At 35.9% G+C, this 20619-nt stretch overlaps 2 protein-coding genes across 2 annotated transcripts; both read left to right on the top strand.

Annotated features, from left to right (window-relative positions):
• Positions 1-10787: 10787 nt before the first annotated feature.
• Positions 10788-10979, top strand: LOC128263098 (putative mediator of RNA polymerase II transcription subunit 26). The gene is given in 3 exon segments (XM_052997804.1): positions 10788-10823; positions 10826-10887; positions 10889-10979. Coding segments are annotated over 3 exon segments (189 nt in total).
• An 8904-nt stretch (positions 10980-19883) lies between these two features.
• Positions 19884-20269, top strand: LOC128261833 (uncharacterized). Its single transcript, XM_052995724.1, has one exon. The coding sequence runs from the start codon at positions 20008-20010 to the stop codon at positions 20194-20196; it is 189 nt and encodes a 62-aa protein (XP_052851684.1). The 5' UTR covers positions 19884-20007; the 3' UTR covers positions 20197-20269.
• The last annotated feature ends 350 nt before the right edge of the window (positions 20270-20619 follow it).

Genomic DNA, 20619 nt, shown 5'->3' with positions numbered 1-20619 from the left:
GTCCTAATGAACAACTGGGATTTATTGATTTACATAGAAAAAAACAATTTTTTAAAAAAACAATTTTTTGGTTAATATAAGGAACTCAACATATATTTAAACATATTTTTCTAGTCTCCAACAAAAATGTTTTAAAAAAAAGACAATAAGATCACCAAAAAAAATGGGAATGATTATGCATTTAGCTGTAAATAAATAAATTCAATGTTAAAAATGAATTTGTTATGGTATTCATGCGTTATATTGCCCTAAAATGTCTTCATACATGTACATTGTACATACTAGTTTGTTGCAAAACAATTTCCCTCTCTGCTAGTATGTGTATTTATATTGTTCTGGGTTACTATGTGGCATGAAAAATGTCAACAACTAGCTCAGGTCAAGTCGTAAAGTACGCACTTTATATTGTTTAATATTGCCCCAGCTGTTGTAGCCTTTTGAACTGCAACATTTAACAGTTGCTGTACGTCATTGAGTGGGTCAATATATGCAAAATATCAGAATACAAATTCAAAAAATTCCATACAACAAGGCGTAGTGCTGAGGTGCATTTGGAGTTAATTAAAAAGTTGGTCCGAGGAAAAGAAAGAAATATTTTCAAGGAATTTATAGCATTCAATTTTGTTATTATTGTACATTTTCCAATAAAGTTATCTATAATACTAGTTTTGTATTTTAAAATTCGAAAACCAAATACCCAAGACAGCTCTTTTACCATTAGTACATGTAATAATCATAAACATGCTGTGGTAGGAAAGAGAAGGAAATGTCGTTAAAAATATGTGTAGTACTTAGCATTTGTTCCAATACACTTTGCTATATTGAATTTGTGATTAGGAAAATAAACTCGATGGAATTACACGTGTTGTACAAGTGGCATGTTTATTCGACTGGGCGGGAGAGTAAACACAAATCTGCATATAAAAAGCATCATATACGATGCTTAAAATAAATATTCATTGGCCCTACTTCGGCTTGAATAGAGCCCAGAGAGCTGCGACAAAGGAGAAATCATCAAATTTCAAGTTTGCTTTGTGCAAGTGTCAAAGGAGGAGTTCGTCGTCGCTGGAGGGGAGAAATAATATTGTAAATTTTCACTGCACCAAATTGGGGCTGACTGCCGATGGCAGCGGATAGAACGAGGAAGCGTTGCCAATGCCATTGTGTCGCCCGTTTATGTTTTCATAATAAATTCATCAATTCAATTTATTTTTCAATCAAAATAAATGTTGCTCGCCCCCCATGTTCACTGTGAAGAGAAATTTGACTGAGAAATGAACTTGACACTGTATATAAATGAATTAAATAAAATGGGCAAATGTTCGAATTTATAGAAAGTTGTTGAACAGAATTTGTATTTTTAATAGTTTGTCTGACGTCATTTCAGTAACAATAAAAATGTTTTTTTTTTTTTTTTTTTTTTTTTTTAATTTTAATGTGATACGGAGTTTCTTTTCTTTAATGCAATGACCAATAGAACAATTTTTTTAAGTAAGACTGTTATTCACAAAACTATTAATAAAATCATGTTATTGACTGAGATATTTTTTAAAAAACATTACTAAAGTTGCTTAAGTTTTTTATTTATAATTCAAATACCAATAGACCGGTTTTTAAATAGTGTAATTTAAATTAATAATATCAAGCTAACTTTCCCTAGTCAGTCAGTGTAATATCATATGCAAAGGGTTTTAATTTGCGCGTCAGCCCTTGCACTTAATTAATGAATAGCATATTAAGCGAGTTCTTAGTGTAAGCCACAAAAATCTCACAGCTGAAAAGTGTTGGACTAATTAAAATAAGTGAAATCATTGCATGGAGAAGGAATTCCACACGCCCGTGGAATAAAACCGCCCACAGAGAGCAGGTGGAAAAATGCGCAGCTTCTTCTTGTTCCGACGTCCTGCAGAGGCTGCTCCGCCCAACGTAAATTATGCACAAAAATGGCGAGCACAGTGTTTTATCTTGTCTATCAAGAGTGTTTAGCAAGTTTTTAAAACAGCGCAGCCATTATGCAAATATGCATACGGCAGCGGGCGGTCCTGCCCTGGTAGGAATACTCCTCATACCGCCGCTTATTATTTTCCTGATCCGCTAAGGGTGTCTGTGAGCCACAGACACACATACATTCATTTGTTGCCTAGCTTTCGCATAATTTTAAACTGCATTTCCGTTAGCGTCAAGAGTCGTCGGCCGCAACTGAAATTGGCTTATTAACTTCTATCACAATGGTATTTTGTACATGCATGTATACTTTTGTGTGCGTATTGCAGAGTTATTTCGATGAACAGAAAAAGGAACTAAACCCTTTCCGGAAGAGGTATTTTAAATAAATATATAAAAAATAAAAACCGTAAAAATTCTGTATTCTTTTTCACCAAAAATTGTAGAAAAATGGTATGCTTTAAATTTTAAATGCACATATGCATATTTTTTTTATATAGCTACTTTTATCCAAGAAATATTTTGTGTTTATGAACCTTATAGTTAAAATTAAAATCATAAAGATTTCTGAAGTATTATAAATAATATTGAACACTAATTGTTTTTACTATTGTATGTAAAATACAGTTGTAAATAATTTTTCATGTGACAATGTGTATAAATATTCAAATATTCTTTCAAATGGCTTGAGTGAAGGCATTTTAATAACATTTGGAGCTCGAACTCAAAACAGATAAAAAAAAGGATGCCTAACAGGAGCTTTACAGAGGAAAGGGGAAGCTGCTAAAGCATAATCCTGTTAGCTTTCATCCTGAATAACCAGACTTAACATTAACAGTCACCATTGAACAGCCCCTGTTACTTCCACAGAATGAACTCTACCAAGGGGAAGGTTTTCCAGGCGCTGTTACTGCATACCCACAATAATGTTAAGCCAACGCTTACAGAACCAATGTTAAGTTCTCACTGACAAACGGAATAAATAAAATTTCAGCAGCTTTTAGCTATCAAAGAATTGCAGTAAGCTTACCGGCATATAATTTAAAAAAGGGATAACGAAGGAAAAAAACGCGGCTTGCGTCGTATAATACAACAAAATCAACAATTTTGCTTCACTTTGCGCACGGGTAATTATGGGGAAAATGTCAACAAGACTTTGCTTGTTATTGTAGGTTAAGCGGGCACTGAGACTTCCACTTTCCACTGGGCCTTGGCCACTGTTGGTTTTTAATTTCAAGCTAGGGTAAAGCAGGATGGCTTTGGGGGGAGGGGGAAGAATAGAGTCGCAGGAAGCAGCTCAAAGGATATACGAGTGTGCACTCAAAGCTGCGACTTTTTCACGGCTCTTGCCGCTGCTACTGTACACAAAACAGAAACTAAACCATAATGGTAAACAATTTTACAAAATTTCTTAATGTATTAAAATAAAAACCGTTTTTTTTTATAAGAACGCTTAGAAAAATAACAAATTGTACGAGTTAATGTTTAACTGCAAGAAGAATTAACATATTATTAAAAAGACTAACACACAATATATTTTCGTTAATATTAACTTTGTTTTAAAGATGTTAGGGACTTAATTTTTATTAGGAATTCTACTATACCTATATATTAAATAAGAAAACAAAAAACAAAAACACTGAGATTTTTTTTCTCTGTGATTTTGTAACTTTGGTGACTATTGTTGTTTTCGGTGCTGTGACACCAGTAATTAACATAACACAAAAGCCAGTCCGCTCTTTGAAGTGTTTTGCCCACTTCGCTGTCGCACAGCTCCCCCGCCACCCCCCGCTCCTTTGCACTTAACAGTGATTAAACTAAATTTACCTGAAACTCTTGAGCCTCCTGTGTGCACGAGTGTGAGTGTGTTGTGTTTGCAGGTGTGCGTGTTGTACCTGTCTCAGGTTAGCCAAAGAAGAGCAGATTCTGCGGTTCCGCGGAGGGTGTCCTTGGCGAAGAGTAGTAGGGCCGTTAGAGGTTGCGGCAGAGCTACCCTTTGCCATTGTCTCGGGGTCAGATTTCGCAGCTCAAATTGAACTACACTGCGCAGAAAAAGATAAATGTGTCAGGTTACAAAAAACGAGGTTAACGAGTTTTATTAACAACAATTGTTTATGGAAATGACCCCATTCCCGATTCTTCTGGACGAATGCTTTCTTTTAATTATGGTTTTTACTGGCCTTTATTAGGAGTATTCAGTTCTTAATTATGCAAACTTTTTACAAGAGAGTTTACAAAAAACATATATTAAAAATGGCTTTACAATTAAAGAAAAGATTTGTTTTTACAGAATCCTATTTGCTAATACGGTTCACCGTTTCAAAAATTCTAATTGTTTTTGATTTTAGACCTTAAGTTTTTCCCAAGTGTTCTTTTGGCACATGCAAGATTTGAATGTGCTTTTGGCATGCAGTGGCATTGGTGTCCTTGTCGGCTGCACTGTTTGTCATTTCCGCTTGGCTCGTTCATCTTTCCGAGCTCCAATACGCCACCAACCCCTCGATTACCCGGAGTGCAACAGTTTAGCGACATCTTCAGCGGTATTTGGCAATGCATCAGCATCAATATTGACTGGGGGATGCCGAGGATACATCTGGCAGGTGCTTCGATTATGCCGAAATGAGATTGGGTATTGGGAAGTGTTGCCAAGGTGAAATGTTTGCCAATGTAACGAGAGGTGAGAGATACAAGCTGAACAAGGATCCGATTTGAAACTTTTGTAATTCTCTAAAAGTTCTTGAACAACTTAAAGGGCTCTTGAAAAAGTTAAACAAAAATGTTGTGAAATTTATATGATATCAGATTTTACCTTGAACAGAGAACTGGTCAATATTTACTCGACAAATATGAAATATTTATCAATATACTGGGCGAAAAGTTAAAAATGAGTCCTTAACTAAATTCACTGCAAGATGGAAAACTTTTTCTGTCCCTTTTTCAATGAATTGCAGCTTACGACCTCCTTGTTTGCCTTTCTCCAATATTCTTGTCATGCGGAAAACAATTTCATATTTCAAACGCTAAGAACCAAATGCATTTGACATTTTTAGGTCTTTAAAGTTTTTATTGGTTTTATGTGTGTTTCATTGATTTAAGACCCATACCCAACAAAAGCGATTCCGGTAAAATGGCCAACAAAAAGGACACTTCTGGGTGCTTACAGCAGCTTCAAAGTGAATGACTCGACCTTTGTTTTTGATCCCTGAATCTGTGCTAAAGGTTTTTGGTGGTGGAGTGAGGAGGTGTGTGTAACTGAAGCCGGCTTGAAAATATTGAATTGGTGCGTATAAAAAATGGTGGTATTGCCTTTCAAGCACTTTGGAATAAATCCACTTGGAGTTCTTCAGAGTTTCCAGTTTGTTTTATGGTACAAGAAAAATTGCTGTATTCATAAAATTTTCTGACAAATCGTAGATTTCTGCCTTAGTACTGGTGAAAGTTTTAAAATTTTATGAACTTTGGGAAAAAAGGATTGTAAATATTGTATAAAATGGAATCATAATTAAACTTCTAATTTGAAGTATTTTTGTTGTTTTATATTTGGTTTTTTTTTAGACTTTTAATCATGATAAGTCTTTGAACTGCTTTTGATTTTCGCAGTTATGACCTTCAAGCTATTTTGCAGCTACTCTTAAATCTCGTTTTATGCTTCCTTGATCTAATTTTTTCGAATCGCTTGCATTTGCCTTGAACCTGTTCAGTCATTTAGCCATTTGGCTTATTTGGCTTGCTATTTTCGGTTGATGGCTGGCAAATGGGCTGCTGCAAGGCAGAAAACCGCCAGCGTGCAACACAAGTCAGGCAGAAGCACATTACGCATACGTCACGTTGAACACGTGCGCGACACGAAGAGAAGTGCAAAAAGAAAGAGAAAGAGAGGAGCTATAGAGAAGTGGTCTCACGAAAGTGCGATAATTCCTGGCGATGCCACAACAATGTGGGACTTTTTAATGGATTTTCATTAAGTTTAAAGCCAGATAGGGGAAAAAGACAATGGCAGGGAGAAGAAGAATGGAAAAGCTCTTAAGAAGTTCATTACAGCGATAGCAGTGCCAAAAAGTTTATTTGACCATTTAGTGGCAAATACCAAACCGAAAGATGTTTTACTCAAGGAACTCAAGGAGAGGAAGAAGTTCGGTGAAATGGGACTGAATAAAGGGGAAACACAGAGTAGACCGAGACTGTGGCCAGTCAGCATTTATCTATCATGTTTGTAATCACTTTTCATTAGGTTTCTGTGGCGGACTTCTCTTCGCCACCACTCTCTTTCTCTGACCGTTGCCTTCAGCCGAATGCAATTCGCATAAAAGATTTTCGCACATGCTCGAAAATTTTCAAGTGCAGGAAAAAGTTTTTTAATTGGAAAAACACATTTAAGTGGATTTCACTGTGAGGGAGAGCGACTGACTGAGCGAGAAAGGAAACTTTTTAATACTGTTTATTTAGCCGCCCCCTTTTTTCAGTGCCCCTATTGAAAGTATCGCAATATACATTGGGGTTAAGGGAAAACTTTCCTGTTGTTTGCCTTTGAACTGGGCAATTATGAAAAATGCTTGCAAAATGCACAATCCCCTAGCATAACTAACTCACTTCATTAGTTCCGACTACCCTCAATGTTTTGCCCGAAAAGTAGAGAAAAACATTTTAATGCATATCTACATATTTTATAACTCCATAGTGCTTTAGGCGGATTAAAAGTTGGCCAGGTCGAATCTCGGCGCTGGGCTCATTAAAACTTAGCTGCTAGACCTTAGCTAGGAGACTTTCATTCGGTCTCAAATGAACTATTTCCACATTAACCATAAAGTATTGTTCACAAATTTTCGCTTAGCTTTCGGTTTTTCTAGGCTGCTTTAATTTTTATTATATAAGTATACAATTTTTTTATATTATACAAAACACCTTAGGGTTCTTAAAGGAATTCAACAAAATATACAATTAAACAATTCTTAGAGAAATTCAAAAAAATATACGTTTCCAATAAAATAATAAAAAACTTTAAAATAAAACTAAAATTGTATCTATAATTTTTGATTTGTACCTACTTATTTTATTTTGTTTATTATTTAAAGCTTGCACAGGCTTTTGACTCAATTGAACATATCTTAATAGGTTGAAGAGTACTATCACTTCAAAACTGATATGCCTGATAATGCACTGCCTAGCATATACATTTTTCCATGCACACAAACCTTTAACATTTTCTGGCAGTCGTGTGGGTGAGTGCGTATACGTGATGCCCGTTTGTTTGTGTTGAAGGATGCATGAGGGCTTTAACTATATGTGCAACCTGTTTCCAGCTCGGCCATGTCCAAAGCTGATGTGTAAAATATTTTTCAAACTTTATTCACATTCGTGGCATGTGCTGCTAAGGATGGTGAATGGGGGTAGGAGGGACAAGGTTGAGTTCATTGTGGCCACATATCATGGCAACGATCATACGTCACGTTGTCTGCGCCTGAACTTTTCCACCACGCATCAATGAGCGCAGGAAAAACATATCTTACTCAGTTAAATAATAAAGGGAAATGTTTTCTTCTTGCTTAAAAATTTAATTTTATTTTTGTCTCAGTCTTATGGTTTCTTTAGATTTTTAAACGATTTTTTAGAAATTAAGGATCGCAACAGATACACATGGGGCTAAGAATAAAGATGTGATGAAAGAATCCACAAATGGCCTTAAAAGATGATGAAACCTTCTGACTAAAGAGCAGACAACAAAAGAAGCGACAAAAAAAAGGCTTCAGACAAACTTAACACACACTCTGACAGAAGGATAAATATTTCAACCACCTCATTTTCCACCCACTTTGAGGGTCTCGCTTTCAGTCAAGTCATTTGTCTGCAAGCGAGCTCAAAAAAAAGGGATAAGAGGGATAACACATATAGTTATTTATCAAGTTATAAGTTATGATGTCAGCATGCTGGCGTTATGTGACTGATAAACCCAAACACAAACACAAGTAAGCACACACATGTCTTCGCCTTACGGCTTCTAAATGAGATGAAAAATCGAGGTGAGAAAATTTTGACATTGCCGTCATTTGTTTTGGCGCTCACTTAGGCGCCAGCTTTAGATACTCTTTGTCGGGGTATTTACTTTTGTAATAAAAATATATCTATTAAAATCGAAAGCTAAATTAAGTGCTTCAGAATTGAATATATGGAAAAAGTTTTAATATAACTACTAAGTTATTTAAAATGTTTAATTATATATTTTGTTCTTACTATTTTTTGAAATATGTTTTAAAAGCATTAATTAGTAAAACCATGCTTAGAATAGATTAATAATTCTTCTTTCAGTACTAATAATTTAAATGACTTGTAGAGTTGTTTTATTTCTTAAATTTTTTGTATCACTTGTGTTTTAATTTATTTTTTGATCAATAATCAAAATGTAAATGCTTAAAACAAAAATCAACTTGTCTCAGAAAAATGTACTTTTTTATAATAACTATTTTGTTTTACAAAATTAGAAAAATGATTATTATTCTCATGTAGACCCTTTTTAAGTCGACTTATTGATTTTACAATTTTTTTCGTTAGCTTTCTCTTCTTAAATAATGATGATATGAGAAAAAAGGCCACCAAGAGCAAATCGCTGTCTTGCTTGCACAAACATTTGCATAATAAATTAAATCAACGGAGAAAAATAGAGGGGCAAAAAAAGAGACGCAGTTGTAAATTAAAAGTTCATGCGACGGCAAGGACATGCCCCTGCCTGACTGAACTCGTCTTCTCATCTCAACTCAGCCCAATCTCTTGCCTCAATGACACACTTAACAGCGAGCTGCTGAGTTACACCCAAAAACCCCCACCCAAAGGGTTTTTAGTTGCGAGGCCGACTTCTTCGCTGAGTTTAAGTGGAAGTGAGGCCCAGGAGCCATCGTCAAGTCACCGCAGTCAAGTCCAAGTCATCCTCACCATCATCGTCATGAGGACATACTGCAAGGACATTTCACATTGGATAACATTTAAATGCTCACGTTAATGTGGGTAGTAGTAATGTTTATAATAACTTATATTAATGAAAAAGTTGATTTTTATAAATTATATATACTGATTTTTTTTACATTTCAAGATACAGCAAATTCAACTTTTAGACACAAAGTTCATTGACAGGTTTTATGTACGAACTGCCTCTTTATTAGATAAAAGAAGACTACTTAAGATCAGAGTTTTGGGGGATTTTCTTTATATATATATAATGACATTTCTTTATAAAATGGTTGTTATTAAATTTTTCAATTTTCTATCATCTGTGTATTTACTTCTCCTTGCTGGTCTACCACTTTTCGATTACAAGTATTCCCCTTATTGAATTGCTCTTGGTAATGCTAATTTATTTTCAACTAGGGAACTATTCTACTTGGAAAAGCTGCAATTTATTCTGCAGTTACAAAACTTCCCTTTCATATTTGTTTTTGCTCTTTTCCCAGGTTCAGTCGAGCTTAATCTAACGCACTCGCAAATACGTCAAGCCACAAAAGTTCACTCTAGACTATGTTTACGATTGGCATTGGGGTAAACAAGAAAAACGGAAACTGGGTGTAGAAACTTAGAACCATAACAATGTCAGCTGCAAAATAATACTTTTGATGCGGGATGACGCTTGTTGTAAGCCGAGTATTAATTAAGCGTTAGTTGCAATTTCCTGGGCTCCGTAATGAGCTTTAGAGCAATAAAACCCATTCAGGAGTTGAGTGTTGCAACCACAATCTGCTGCCTTCTGGGTGTGTTTGTGTGTGTGAGCTGCATCTTGTGGTCAGCTTTGGTGTTGCATAAAAATCCCATTTTGCCGGAGGACAAACCTCTCTATTGTGGTTTTCCCTCACGCATTTCTCACATTTCCCAAATGCAAATTAGTTTTTTTTTCTGGTAGCTAAACTCGAACATAAATTTACATTGACACACATGTGTTTGTACAGCAGGTCCCTCCAATAATTGCAACTAAATTGGTGAATTTTTCCTTAAATTTAATGACTACAATTTTGTTTCAGTTTGGTTGCGGGTTTCGCATTTCAATTAGGAGCAATTATGGCAGGCTGGGAAATGCAACATGTGACGCCAACTTTGGCGTCGACTTTCCAATGTCTCTCGGTTTTTCGCCTTTCCTTAAATTTTGTCGGGGTATACTCTTTTTTAAAGTGCCTGAAAATTAAAACATTATTTATAGACTCAGTTGTTTTTATGTTTTTTTCAGTTTTTGCGGTAAATAGTTTGTCAGCAATGGAACAACAAATGTTTTTCAATATTATATTGAACTCGTTTTCCAAAACTACTAAGTATTTCCATGGTCGAGTTGCTTCTGCTTTCTTTATTTTTATTTTCCTCCTCCTGGAAATGTGTACAATTTGTAGACAATTAAAAAACTTTACATGTCTCGAAATTAAGCGAGAAAATTGTTTTAGAAAGTCCTTTGTGTGAATGAGACTGTGGATATGTGGTAATTGAAGCTGGAAATTCAATGAAAAAGGGAGAGGTAAAAACTGAAAGACAGCGAGTGCCAAAACTGATTTCAATCGCACACATGTGTCGCGTTTTTCCTTCTCCACCAACCATCTTCGAGTCACCACTTTATAGCACTTCCTTTCGCCACATTCAACCCACTTTACGAGGCAAAGAAACTTTTGTTTGAAAATTTTCTGCATAAATTCAATTAGTAAGCAATGCCAAAAGAGTAAATACTCAAATGCTAAGGAGAATGGGGAGGTGTTTTGAGCCTACATTTTGAGACACGTGAGGCATCGGCTGCTCCTGTGGCAACCAAAACCGTTTGAAATTCTCACGCATTGCGCCAAAAGCGTTTAAGCTTTGAAACCGTATTTGATTGCACCTGACACATGTCATGTGTAACTAAGGAGTCGCCAGCAACCAACAAGCATCAGCCAACGGTACCAACAACAACAACAACAACAACAAAAAAGGGGGATCCTGTCGCACAAACAACAACATTGGTAAGAGACCGTAAAGGAGGGGAAATCACCTGGAGAGCAACAAGCGGAAACTGCGGTCTTATGAATATCCCGCAGTGAAATGCACTGAAATTGTCTCCCAAATGGGGGAAAATTAAATGCAGCCGATGAGAGAATGTCACAGTGAGTGAGTCATTAATCAATCAATTAATTGTGGACTATAAACGATTATTTTTTTAAATATATTACCTACAATTTAGAAAACAAAAACCTTTTAAATGATAACTGCTATTGTTATTAGCAAGAATTGTAAAACAAATTGCAATACATGTTATAAGAATAGCAAATTCTGAGACATTTTTGTTTTAAATAAACTCGGTTAAGCCGAATCGAAGAGACCGTTACTTAAAATACCTCGGAGCTATTCAAGCATTTCAGAAAACATTTATATTTCCAGTCGAATTTACAATCCTCTCACAACCTAACCCACACCGAGGCAAATCGAATTGTTGGACACAATTTTGTCAGCTATGTAATACGCAATTGTTAACTTCATTTTGGGGCAAATGGCTGACGATATGGGCCATGGGCAGAGCATGAAACAGAAACTAAGACAACTCAAAGTGTCCTTAGTTGTAAGAACAATGTCCTTGCAGACAGACTATGCAAATGGAATGGTTGCTGTTTCAGCATGGAAATAAGACCCGAAACAGTAGCAGAAGCTGGAGCTGAGTTTACTCTATCGAGTCAACAATGAATTGAATGCCGGTCTAGGAGCTTCGAAATGAGCATCAGTCGAGGGCAGGAAAATGGCAGGACAATGGCAGGACAATGTTGATACAAGTGTCCAGGCAAATGTAATTTAAAAGAAAATTAATTAAGTGTTCTGCTGCAGGCAATAAAAAAAGTAGAAAAGAAATTGGTGAATAAGTAAGGCAGCTTCCATTGCCTGTGGCCCATTTTTATTCCTTGGGTGCATTTCTAATTACTATGCTGCATGAAAGGGAAAGTGCTCATTTGTGGCAACCTTTTGGTCATTTGCATGATTATAGCCCGAGCACAAAAGGCAGCACTTACAATCCTTTTTATAGTCCCTCCTCGTTTGTCTCAATAAGGCAGCGCGTCAACTTTCATTTGTCATTGTGGGTGCGTTGCTGCAGCCGAGCAAACAAAATGCATTACCGCAGACACAAGGACACAAAAGACAGGAACAAGAGGACAAGGACTCCACGGAGTTCCTTAGCAGCTGACCCGAAAAAAGTAGACTCAACCCTTAAGGGGCAGAAAAACTGGCACTGGTACTGATGCTGCCACACCCACTAAATACACTGAGGAAAAAAAACATTTAAAAATAAATACATTTTACTAATCAATTCACTTTACCTGAAAATCAATTTTTTAAACATATGAGTATACAAATAAATAAAATATATCTTAGAACTATATTGCTTAAGAATAATCTATTGACTTACACCTTTAAATATATGACACTGAAATACAGAAAAAATTAGCAGGTTTCTAGAAATAGAAAATGCGACCCTTTAATAAATGTACATGGCAATGATTTTAATTTTGATACATTCTATTTTAAATTTGTCACTGTACATAAGGGTAGAATTTTTTTCCAGTGTGCAGCTACTACTATTGCTTTTGCTACTGCAGCCTGACTGCCTTCTATGTGAAATCCATTAGCAACTAAAGTGAAATTCATTGTTGCAAAAGTACATGTTGAAATAAATTGAGTTGTGGCAGCATCAACAGCAGAAGCAGCAGCAGCCGAGACGGCAACAAAACTCAGCTTCTATCTATTCTCCATCTTCTTCTGTTCGCACTGCACCTGTTACGCACACAGAGAGAAAGACAGGACGAAGGATGCTAGAAGCTGAGTGGAGGGCAAAATTGTTTGTCTTTGGCCTGTGCCACGTTGCGTATGCGCAACATTTCAATGCAATTTATTAGCAATTTTACATCCATTTTCCAACAAGTGCAAAAAAATATTTTATTTGGAAGCCAAACATTTGTTTGTATATCATGTGCAAATTATGGTTTGTAATCTGCTTGAAATTTTAAAAATTGTGATGCCAGAAAGTAGCACAATAAAATAAAACGGTTTTTATACCAAACTTTATTCAATACAAAACTAAAATGCATTGAAAACGACTTTAAAAAAAAAGGATATTGTACTGTAAATAAAATAATCCCTTCTGGTTACAATTGCTATTCATAATTTAATAAAAATAAAATATGTAAAATGATGATAGTGTGTGCAAGATTGTGTATATTCTGACTAATGGGACGCAAAACTTTATTTATTTTTTCAGAATAAAATTAAATTAAAAAATTTGTTCTGAAAATCATAAAAATTTATCTTTAATTCAAAAAAAAAAATTTAAGCCGACCACTGCTATTTAATAAACCTTTATCAGCTTAAAATTTACATTAGTTTTATACCGATAGGTATTACCCTCTCGATTCTTACTTAATCCGCTCTGAGTTAGAAACTCAAAAATCGGTTCTATACTCCGTTTTTCCCCAAATTTTCCCATCGATAGAGTAGCGCTGTGCATTACAAGTTGGACAAGTCCCCGGAAAATGTTATGTAATTGCGTATACGACACGTGCACCATGCAACATGGTGCATGCAACGTGCAACGTCATTAGCCATAAAAGTTCAATTCATTTTGCGGCGACAAGTTGCAAGTCCCAAACACACACGCAAAAATTATTTTGTTGGTCAGACTAAGCCCGAAATAGCCGACCAAATAAAACTGGGAAAAGAAATTTTATTTTAATTTGCCTGGACATGGGCAGCCTACTTAATTGGGGCAGTAAAGTCGGGTTGAAAAGGGAAGGGGGTTGAATGGAGGAGGCGGAATAAAGTGTGTAGGGGGAAGGGTTTTACATGTACTTTAAAGATGACCCCGTGAACGAAGTTTCACGAAAAATAAAAGCATTGCAAGTTGGGCTAAGCTTGTGATTGGCTTACAACAGAATGCTGGAAGATTCACGCACGAAACTCTGTTTATTTTTTGGAAAACATCGTTCCCCAACAAAATGCAATACCCGTGCTCATCTCTAATACCCACAAATACATGCCCTAGTCTAGGCACTTTAGTGGAACCAAAATTGTGTCATCTTTTGGTTTTGCGCACACAAATTTAGGTTTCCGCTCCACTCGTGTCATTCCCTATCTCCCTTTCCCCCTCTCTCTCCTCTATTACCGTCCCTTTCTATATGCCCTTCCCTTTTCCGCACTGCAAACGTGTCCTGTTCAACTAGGCCTAAACAATTTGTGGCTAATTACACGGCATGGCCATCAATTGCGACCAGATACAGAGATACAGAGTGCAGCAACAATGCCACTTGTTATTCGTGTCCTCGGTGCTGTCCAAAACAAAAAAAAAATACATGCCCAAAAGTTATTTTATAATTAAAAAGAGCTGGCCTGAAAAAGCGTGTGCGCCTTTTGTGCATACAAAATGTTGAACTTTGAAAAGTTAAATTGGAGAAAAATTAAGAAATGTCCAAACATACAAATTCTCTTTCTCCTTGTTCCTCAAGAAAGTTGACGTTTCTAGACCCAGGCATTCGAGTGGCCCACCGGCATAAATTTATGTCTGCAATTAAGTCAACCGCACGCAGTTTTTCTTCCTTCTTGTCTTGCAGTCAAGTGAAGTGCAGTAGCAAAGTTTAATCAGCCGGCTTCAGGGTAACTTTTGGACAAAACATTAAAACGCTGCTGAAAATGAGAAGTCACATGAAAAAGATCTCTTAAGAGAGATAAAATTAATTTCTGAATACCCTTATCATAATGGTTTATGCTTTTATGTCTCAATAAATGCAAAAGGATAAAAAGTCATGACTAATAATATAAAAATGTTGTTTAATCTTCTCTTAATGTGTATTTATTGATATAAAACATTCAAATAATGACGATTTTAATGGCTTGAGATATTTAAAATGTAATTTTGAAAAATTTAGTTAGATCAAATATCTGAAGACGTCAAAGAATAAAAGAAAAACATAGTGTACATAGTGTTAATAGTTTATTTGTGAATACAGAAAGGAATTTTGGTGAAAATTGTACCCAAATAATTTTTTTAAGAGTACTAAAAAACTTCAAATTAAAAAACCATTTCCTCGACAGCAGCACCTTAGTAAGCTTAAATAAACAAATATGTTCCATGTACTTTTTGTTTACCCTAAACCGGAAATATAATACTCATACGTCATGTATGTCAGGGGAAATTTTTAATCAAGCCTTATCGACATTGCCAGTCCTCTTAGGAATTTTGTTTCTTGGCTGGCTGTTATTCTTTTAGGTACCTTTTAATGTCTGCCCTTTTGTGGCTTGTAATAAAATCAGCACGAAATTGCCAAATTATTTAGATTTGACATCAAAAGAGGCGAACCTTGGGTGCAGCCATATTGTCAAATGAGCAATAAAAAGTGTCTTTTATGACCCATATGACAGACGCTCTTTTCGGTTACCCCATAGATATTTGCATAACTCAGGTAGACAAGTGGTGGAAAACGGGGACTTTCGGTCGCAGATCAGGTAAACCTGCTTTTGTAAATTGCTTTTTTATTGAAATAAACAATAGTCTGAAGACAACTTAAAGCTGAGATGTTCACCTTCAATTTTCGTGGAAAGGAGAACATACTTTTCCAGAGATTACATGGAGATTTCCTCACACTTGGTTGTATGTATGCGCAATACATATCTAAGCTGACATAAATTTCGGGAGAATGAAATTATTTTGTTACGCCGTTTTGAGATGACGCCAAAGAAGTTGCCGCACTCCGCTGCCAGCTGATAAATAAATATGACAACAAAATGTTCGCACAAGATAAATGTGTAAGCAAGATGACAACAAACTAAGGTAAGTAGGAGCTTTACAGTGCGTTTCATATACGTAAAGCCAGAAAAAACAAATAAAATGGCATATGTTTTTGACACGTCAATTATATTCTCAGCACTACCTAAACAAATTAAATACTGGTTTAAAATTTGTATTTATTGTGACTTAAATAATGTGTTTTATTGTGATATTAAGTGGTTGTAAACTTATGACTGGTGTTTTATCCAAACCAAGAAGGCAAAACACTCGAAATCGCATTTTAAACTTGGCATATTTGCATATATAGAAACGACTGCATTTTGCCCCCTGACACCAAAACATAAACAACAAGCTCGACGTGGGACAGGTAAAAAACTGAACTACTTCAGTATGTGTGACTGTGTTTTGTATAAGTGCAATCCGTATTTGATATTTTTTGTTGTGCATGCAAATATACATAATTATAATGCCACAATACGAGATTTCTAAGTACGTGCAAAGCTCTTTAAATCCCCAATATTCGAGGGCAATCACCTAAAAGGGAAGGTTGAAACTTTTTATACCTTAATTTTGCATTAAAAATCAAATAAAATTTACTATATAATATAAGCTTATTATTTAAATAATTTTAATCTAAGAAAGGATAAAATTTATTTTGTGAGATAGCTTGTTTTACAAAATGTTTTTATTAAAACAACAATGTTGGAAATGTCATAAATAATGTACGCTTTATGTGAACATTTTATGTCAGTTCAGTTCATGTCCGCTTAAAATATTATTAATTGCCATTGACCGATTTATTAGCTTCCATGACAATGCAATTTAAGTCCGATCCCGCAGAAAAAATCGAATATACCCGATGCTCCATGACAGCCACAAACACCAGGGTATGTGTGCTCGCAACAACAATCAAGTGCAATCAAAATAGAAAAGCCGCACAATTTTCCTGGCATGCGGCACATGATGCAATACTTCCATAATTTTCCTCCTCTGACCCAACAGCACGTTTTTCATCTCGTTTTGCATTGTTGTTGTAAATGTTTTACATGCCAAATTATGCAAAAATACAATACACCATACATATTCAAATATTTCCTCCGAGTTCCACCAAATACACACGGACACTGATCCGCCATTCCCCCCTATTTCGCATCGATTTGGAATATTTGAGTTTTGGAATTTGCCTGTCAAAGCCCCAATAATGACATGTCACGCTGTGTTTCTTTTTCGCCCTGTCTCTCGATTTATTTGTGCTATTATTGTGTGGAGTTTTCACTGATTTTCAGTTGATGCTGCTTTGCATGGGGCACAAGGTCAACAATGTTGCACACAGTTGATGCGGATTTCATGGGAATTAAGTTTGATTTGATAAAGGTCATGTTTTCTGTGTGTGTCTGTTTATTCGTGATGATCTGATAACGGAATTTGCAATTATGACAAAACGTAAATGGATTAAAGTGTTTTTTGAGTTATGGAAATGGGAAAATGGCGGCGGGAAAAACGAATAAATTGATTTGGCATTGATAGATTTGCAGACGTCTGTTTTTGTTTCCTGTTTAAATTTGGTTGCAAAGTTGGTTGAAAGCGTAATGCACATATTTACTATAGTATTGCGATTGTATGTTGGAAATGAAAATAATTTTGATGGTATTTGCAAGGGGAATAAAAAAATTAAAAATATGAATGCACGATTCGGTTTTTTTTAAAGGTTTATGTTATGTTATGTTAAGGTGTTAAAATTATTTAAAAACAAAAAATAATAAATTTAATAAATTAAAAACACTTAGCTTATTGATAACAAATAAATGTATATTGGCTTTCAAAATAAACACATTTCGACATATGAAATTACCCTACCCAGGCAATAAGCCAAACCTTTTTGCTTGTTTAAATTCGCTCTCTATACCCTTGCGGTCATCTCAAACTGCAAGCTTTCAGTTCGATTCCTGATTATTGTTTCGCAAATAAGTAGGCTGTGGAACAGTTGGAATATGCAGAATAGTTGTGGGCGCTCAAACCACAGGATAGCACCTGTCCCACCGATCCGACCGACAATTCGTTCAACTGTCGACCATTTTGAGGGGCCTTCGGTTACCAGGGTCTTTTGTCCCGGATCCCGTTCGCTTTGGCTGGCCAAAAGACCATTAAAAATATTTTTTCTGCCCATTCAGCATTCAATAGAAATTTACATCACGTCGGAAATTTTTACATACGCATGTGTGTATGTTCTCGGCTAAAAGGACATTTTGTGATGGCCAAAGGGAGAGGATGAGGATGGGGCTTTATGGTGGCGAGTGTCGCGTTGAGCATACTAACACTTTTTTGTATGTTTGCTTAGCTTAGGTTTTCACCTGGCAAAAAACCAGCAGGGGTGGGGCATTGGGTTGTGGCAGCCTCAACGTAACAATAATAAAAGCCAGGCGGGGGGTGCTGTCCTGTTGCAGGAGCTGTGGCAGGAAACTATATTGCCGCATAGGCAATTTCATTGTTCGATATACATATATTCCGACAGATATGTCCGAGACCCTTGGCAAATTGGTTTACCCAGTTTACCCTTTTCACCAGACTTTAGTTGGCCTTCCACTATATAGTTCAATAAAAATTGTAGTAAGGCAAGAAAGTTCAGGGGAAATCTGCGCTTCGAAAAAATTAGGCAAAAGCGTAGCTACATTTAAAACAAAAATAATGTAATTTTCAAATCAAAAAGAAGTTGTTCCTTTTCTTATCTTTTATTTTAACTTTTCCTCTCAATTAGTTTATTTTTGTGGTTTCTTCGAAGGTAGGTAGGTAGGGCTAAGGGGGCGTGACCCTTGGGTAAATTGCACAATTTGCTAATTAGAGCAATAAAAGTTTTCTTGTTGGGAAGCCAAAAACAGCTTCAAAAGCACAAAATTAATAAATTATAAATGAAAGAGAATCCCAGAGAAAGTTGACTCTTTCTATATCTCTTGTTTACACAGCGTACTGTATTCCTTTTTCCTTCTATTTTTTTTTTTTTTTGGTTACGGGTGCATAATTTACAAGTTGAGTTCGCTGCCAATATTTCAATTACTCTACGGAATTCTCAGCTTTTCTCTTTTGCCCTCACTATACCAGAAGCAATTTCAATTGAGCTTAGTGCTTGCGGAGTACTCGTTTCTGTAGGCGGTTTTGTCTCAAGGCGAAATTAGTGGCCACAACTGCGGCAAATTACAGGCCAGGCCAAGAGCGAACTTCAAACAATTATCTTGCCAGCTGGGGCGGGGAAGCTGGCTTTTAATTTGCTTAGCCCCAGCCCATGAATAATGCAATACGAGAAAGAAACGAGACCGAGATGAATTTTTGTATAATTGCAGGGCCCACAAAATTTCGCTTAGAATCTCCCTGGGCCAAATAACTGCCGAGTGGAAGGGGAACAACGAAAAGTTTAAAGTAAATTATATATTTGTTCTTTTTGTTGTTGTAAAACGTTAGTTTTATCTGCTTCATTAGACAAATATTCACCTGTTATCATGTTATCATGAATAGAAATACCAAAGAAGAGAAATCTTTATTCCTAAAAAGGTTGGCTTCCGGTTTTTGCAAAACCAATTGAAATCAATGAAATTTGTGTACTATTTTATTACATCATTAAAAAACGTTATGTTGATACAAAAATGCATTCTCGTTTGGCAGGTTTTTTTAAAATATATTTTCATGACAGCAATACTCACTTATTTCAACCATTAGTCCATAAAAATAACACGTTTTTTAAGCCAACTCTTTAAAAATATATCTACTTACAAATTAAATAAGGCCGTTTAAACATCGGCCTCAATAATAATCCCCATTTCGAGGATAAACATTCGACTCCTGTTTGGAGGCGCCTTTGCATCGATTAATTATGGCTGTCAGCATGTAAATTGTGCTAAATTATTATTATCAATGTTGTTGCCCGATGACAAACATTCAATATCGCAAAATGTGTCAGGCTCGACTGACAACGCGGATACAGATACACAGGCCGACACGTTAACGCGACCCGTTGAAGCGGAGCGACCAAATTGCAATTGTGATATTGACAATAATGCAATCAAATAATCAATCAATTAATGTCTGCTTAAATTAATGTCGAATATTATGTGCTATCGTCAATACCATCATTAGCACTAAATTCAATTATGTAGCAGGCATCCTGTTGCTCGCCCTGATGATTCATCATTGTTAGGCGACTTTTTCGTGCGTTGAACATCCCAATCCCAGGAGTCCTTAGCCCAAACATCACACTCGACCTTCTGGAATGTTTTAAAAATTTGTGGCTCAAATTTGTTGTCCCCGAAAAATATTCCATGGCTGGAGCACCTGGCGTTAGAGAAAAGCTGAATCTAATTGTTGGCGGCGACGTCTGCGAGGTTTACCGCGATGGCTTCAATTGCGGATCATTTGGCTTTTGGTCCGGACTCATCGGATTAGCTGTCTTCGTGCTTTTTCTGACCTACTTTCATTTGAACCGGGAGCGAATAAGTCCGAGGGAATGAGCCCTTTGAACTGGCGGAAAAACTGTTTCCATGATTGTGATAAATAAAAAGTCATTTTGAGCCACTGTAAAAAGGTCTTGTAATTTCAAAACTTTCGGTATGAATAACAATGCTTCATATCTGTAGCGCTTTTGTTGGGCAAACGTGTACTGTGCGTCTTAGAAAACACAACATTTTTTATAAAATTTTAGTAAAATTATTTAAGTGTGTTGAAAACATTTTTTTTAAATGATTTAAACCCAATTCCTTGTTAATTTTTTTAAATGAATCCTACTGGGCAAATAAAAATAGTTTCGTTTTTTAATGTGCTTTAATAAAAGAGGCTTAAGAAAATAAGTGGAACTTTACAATTAATGTACTTAAAAAAAGGAAAATAAATAATGTATTATATTTAAAGGTAATTTTTAATTCAAAAGCCCATCG

The sequence above is a fragment of the Drosophila gunungcola genome, unplaced genomic scaffold (assembly GCF_025200985.1).
Source record: "Drosophila gunungcola strain Sukarami unplaced genomic scaffold, Dgunungcola_SK_2 000001F, whole genome shotgun sequence".
NCBI classification, from domain to species: Eukaryota; Metazoa; Arthropoda; class Insecta; order Diptera; family Drosophilidae; genus Drosophila; species Drosophila gunungcola.
This window is presented reverse-complemented; position numbering and strand designations above follow the sequence as displayed.

Bases quoted from the DNA above. Each gene is read 5' to 3' on its own strand.
- LOC128261833 (XM_052995724.1), top strand. From the start codon at position 20,008: ATGGCTGGAGCACCTGGCGTTAGAGAAAAGCTGAATCTAATTGTTGGC.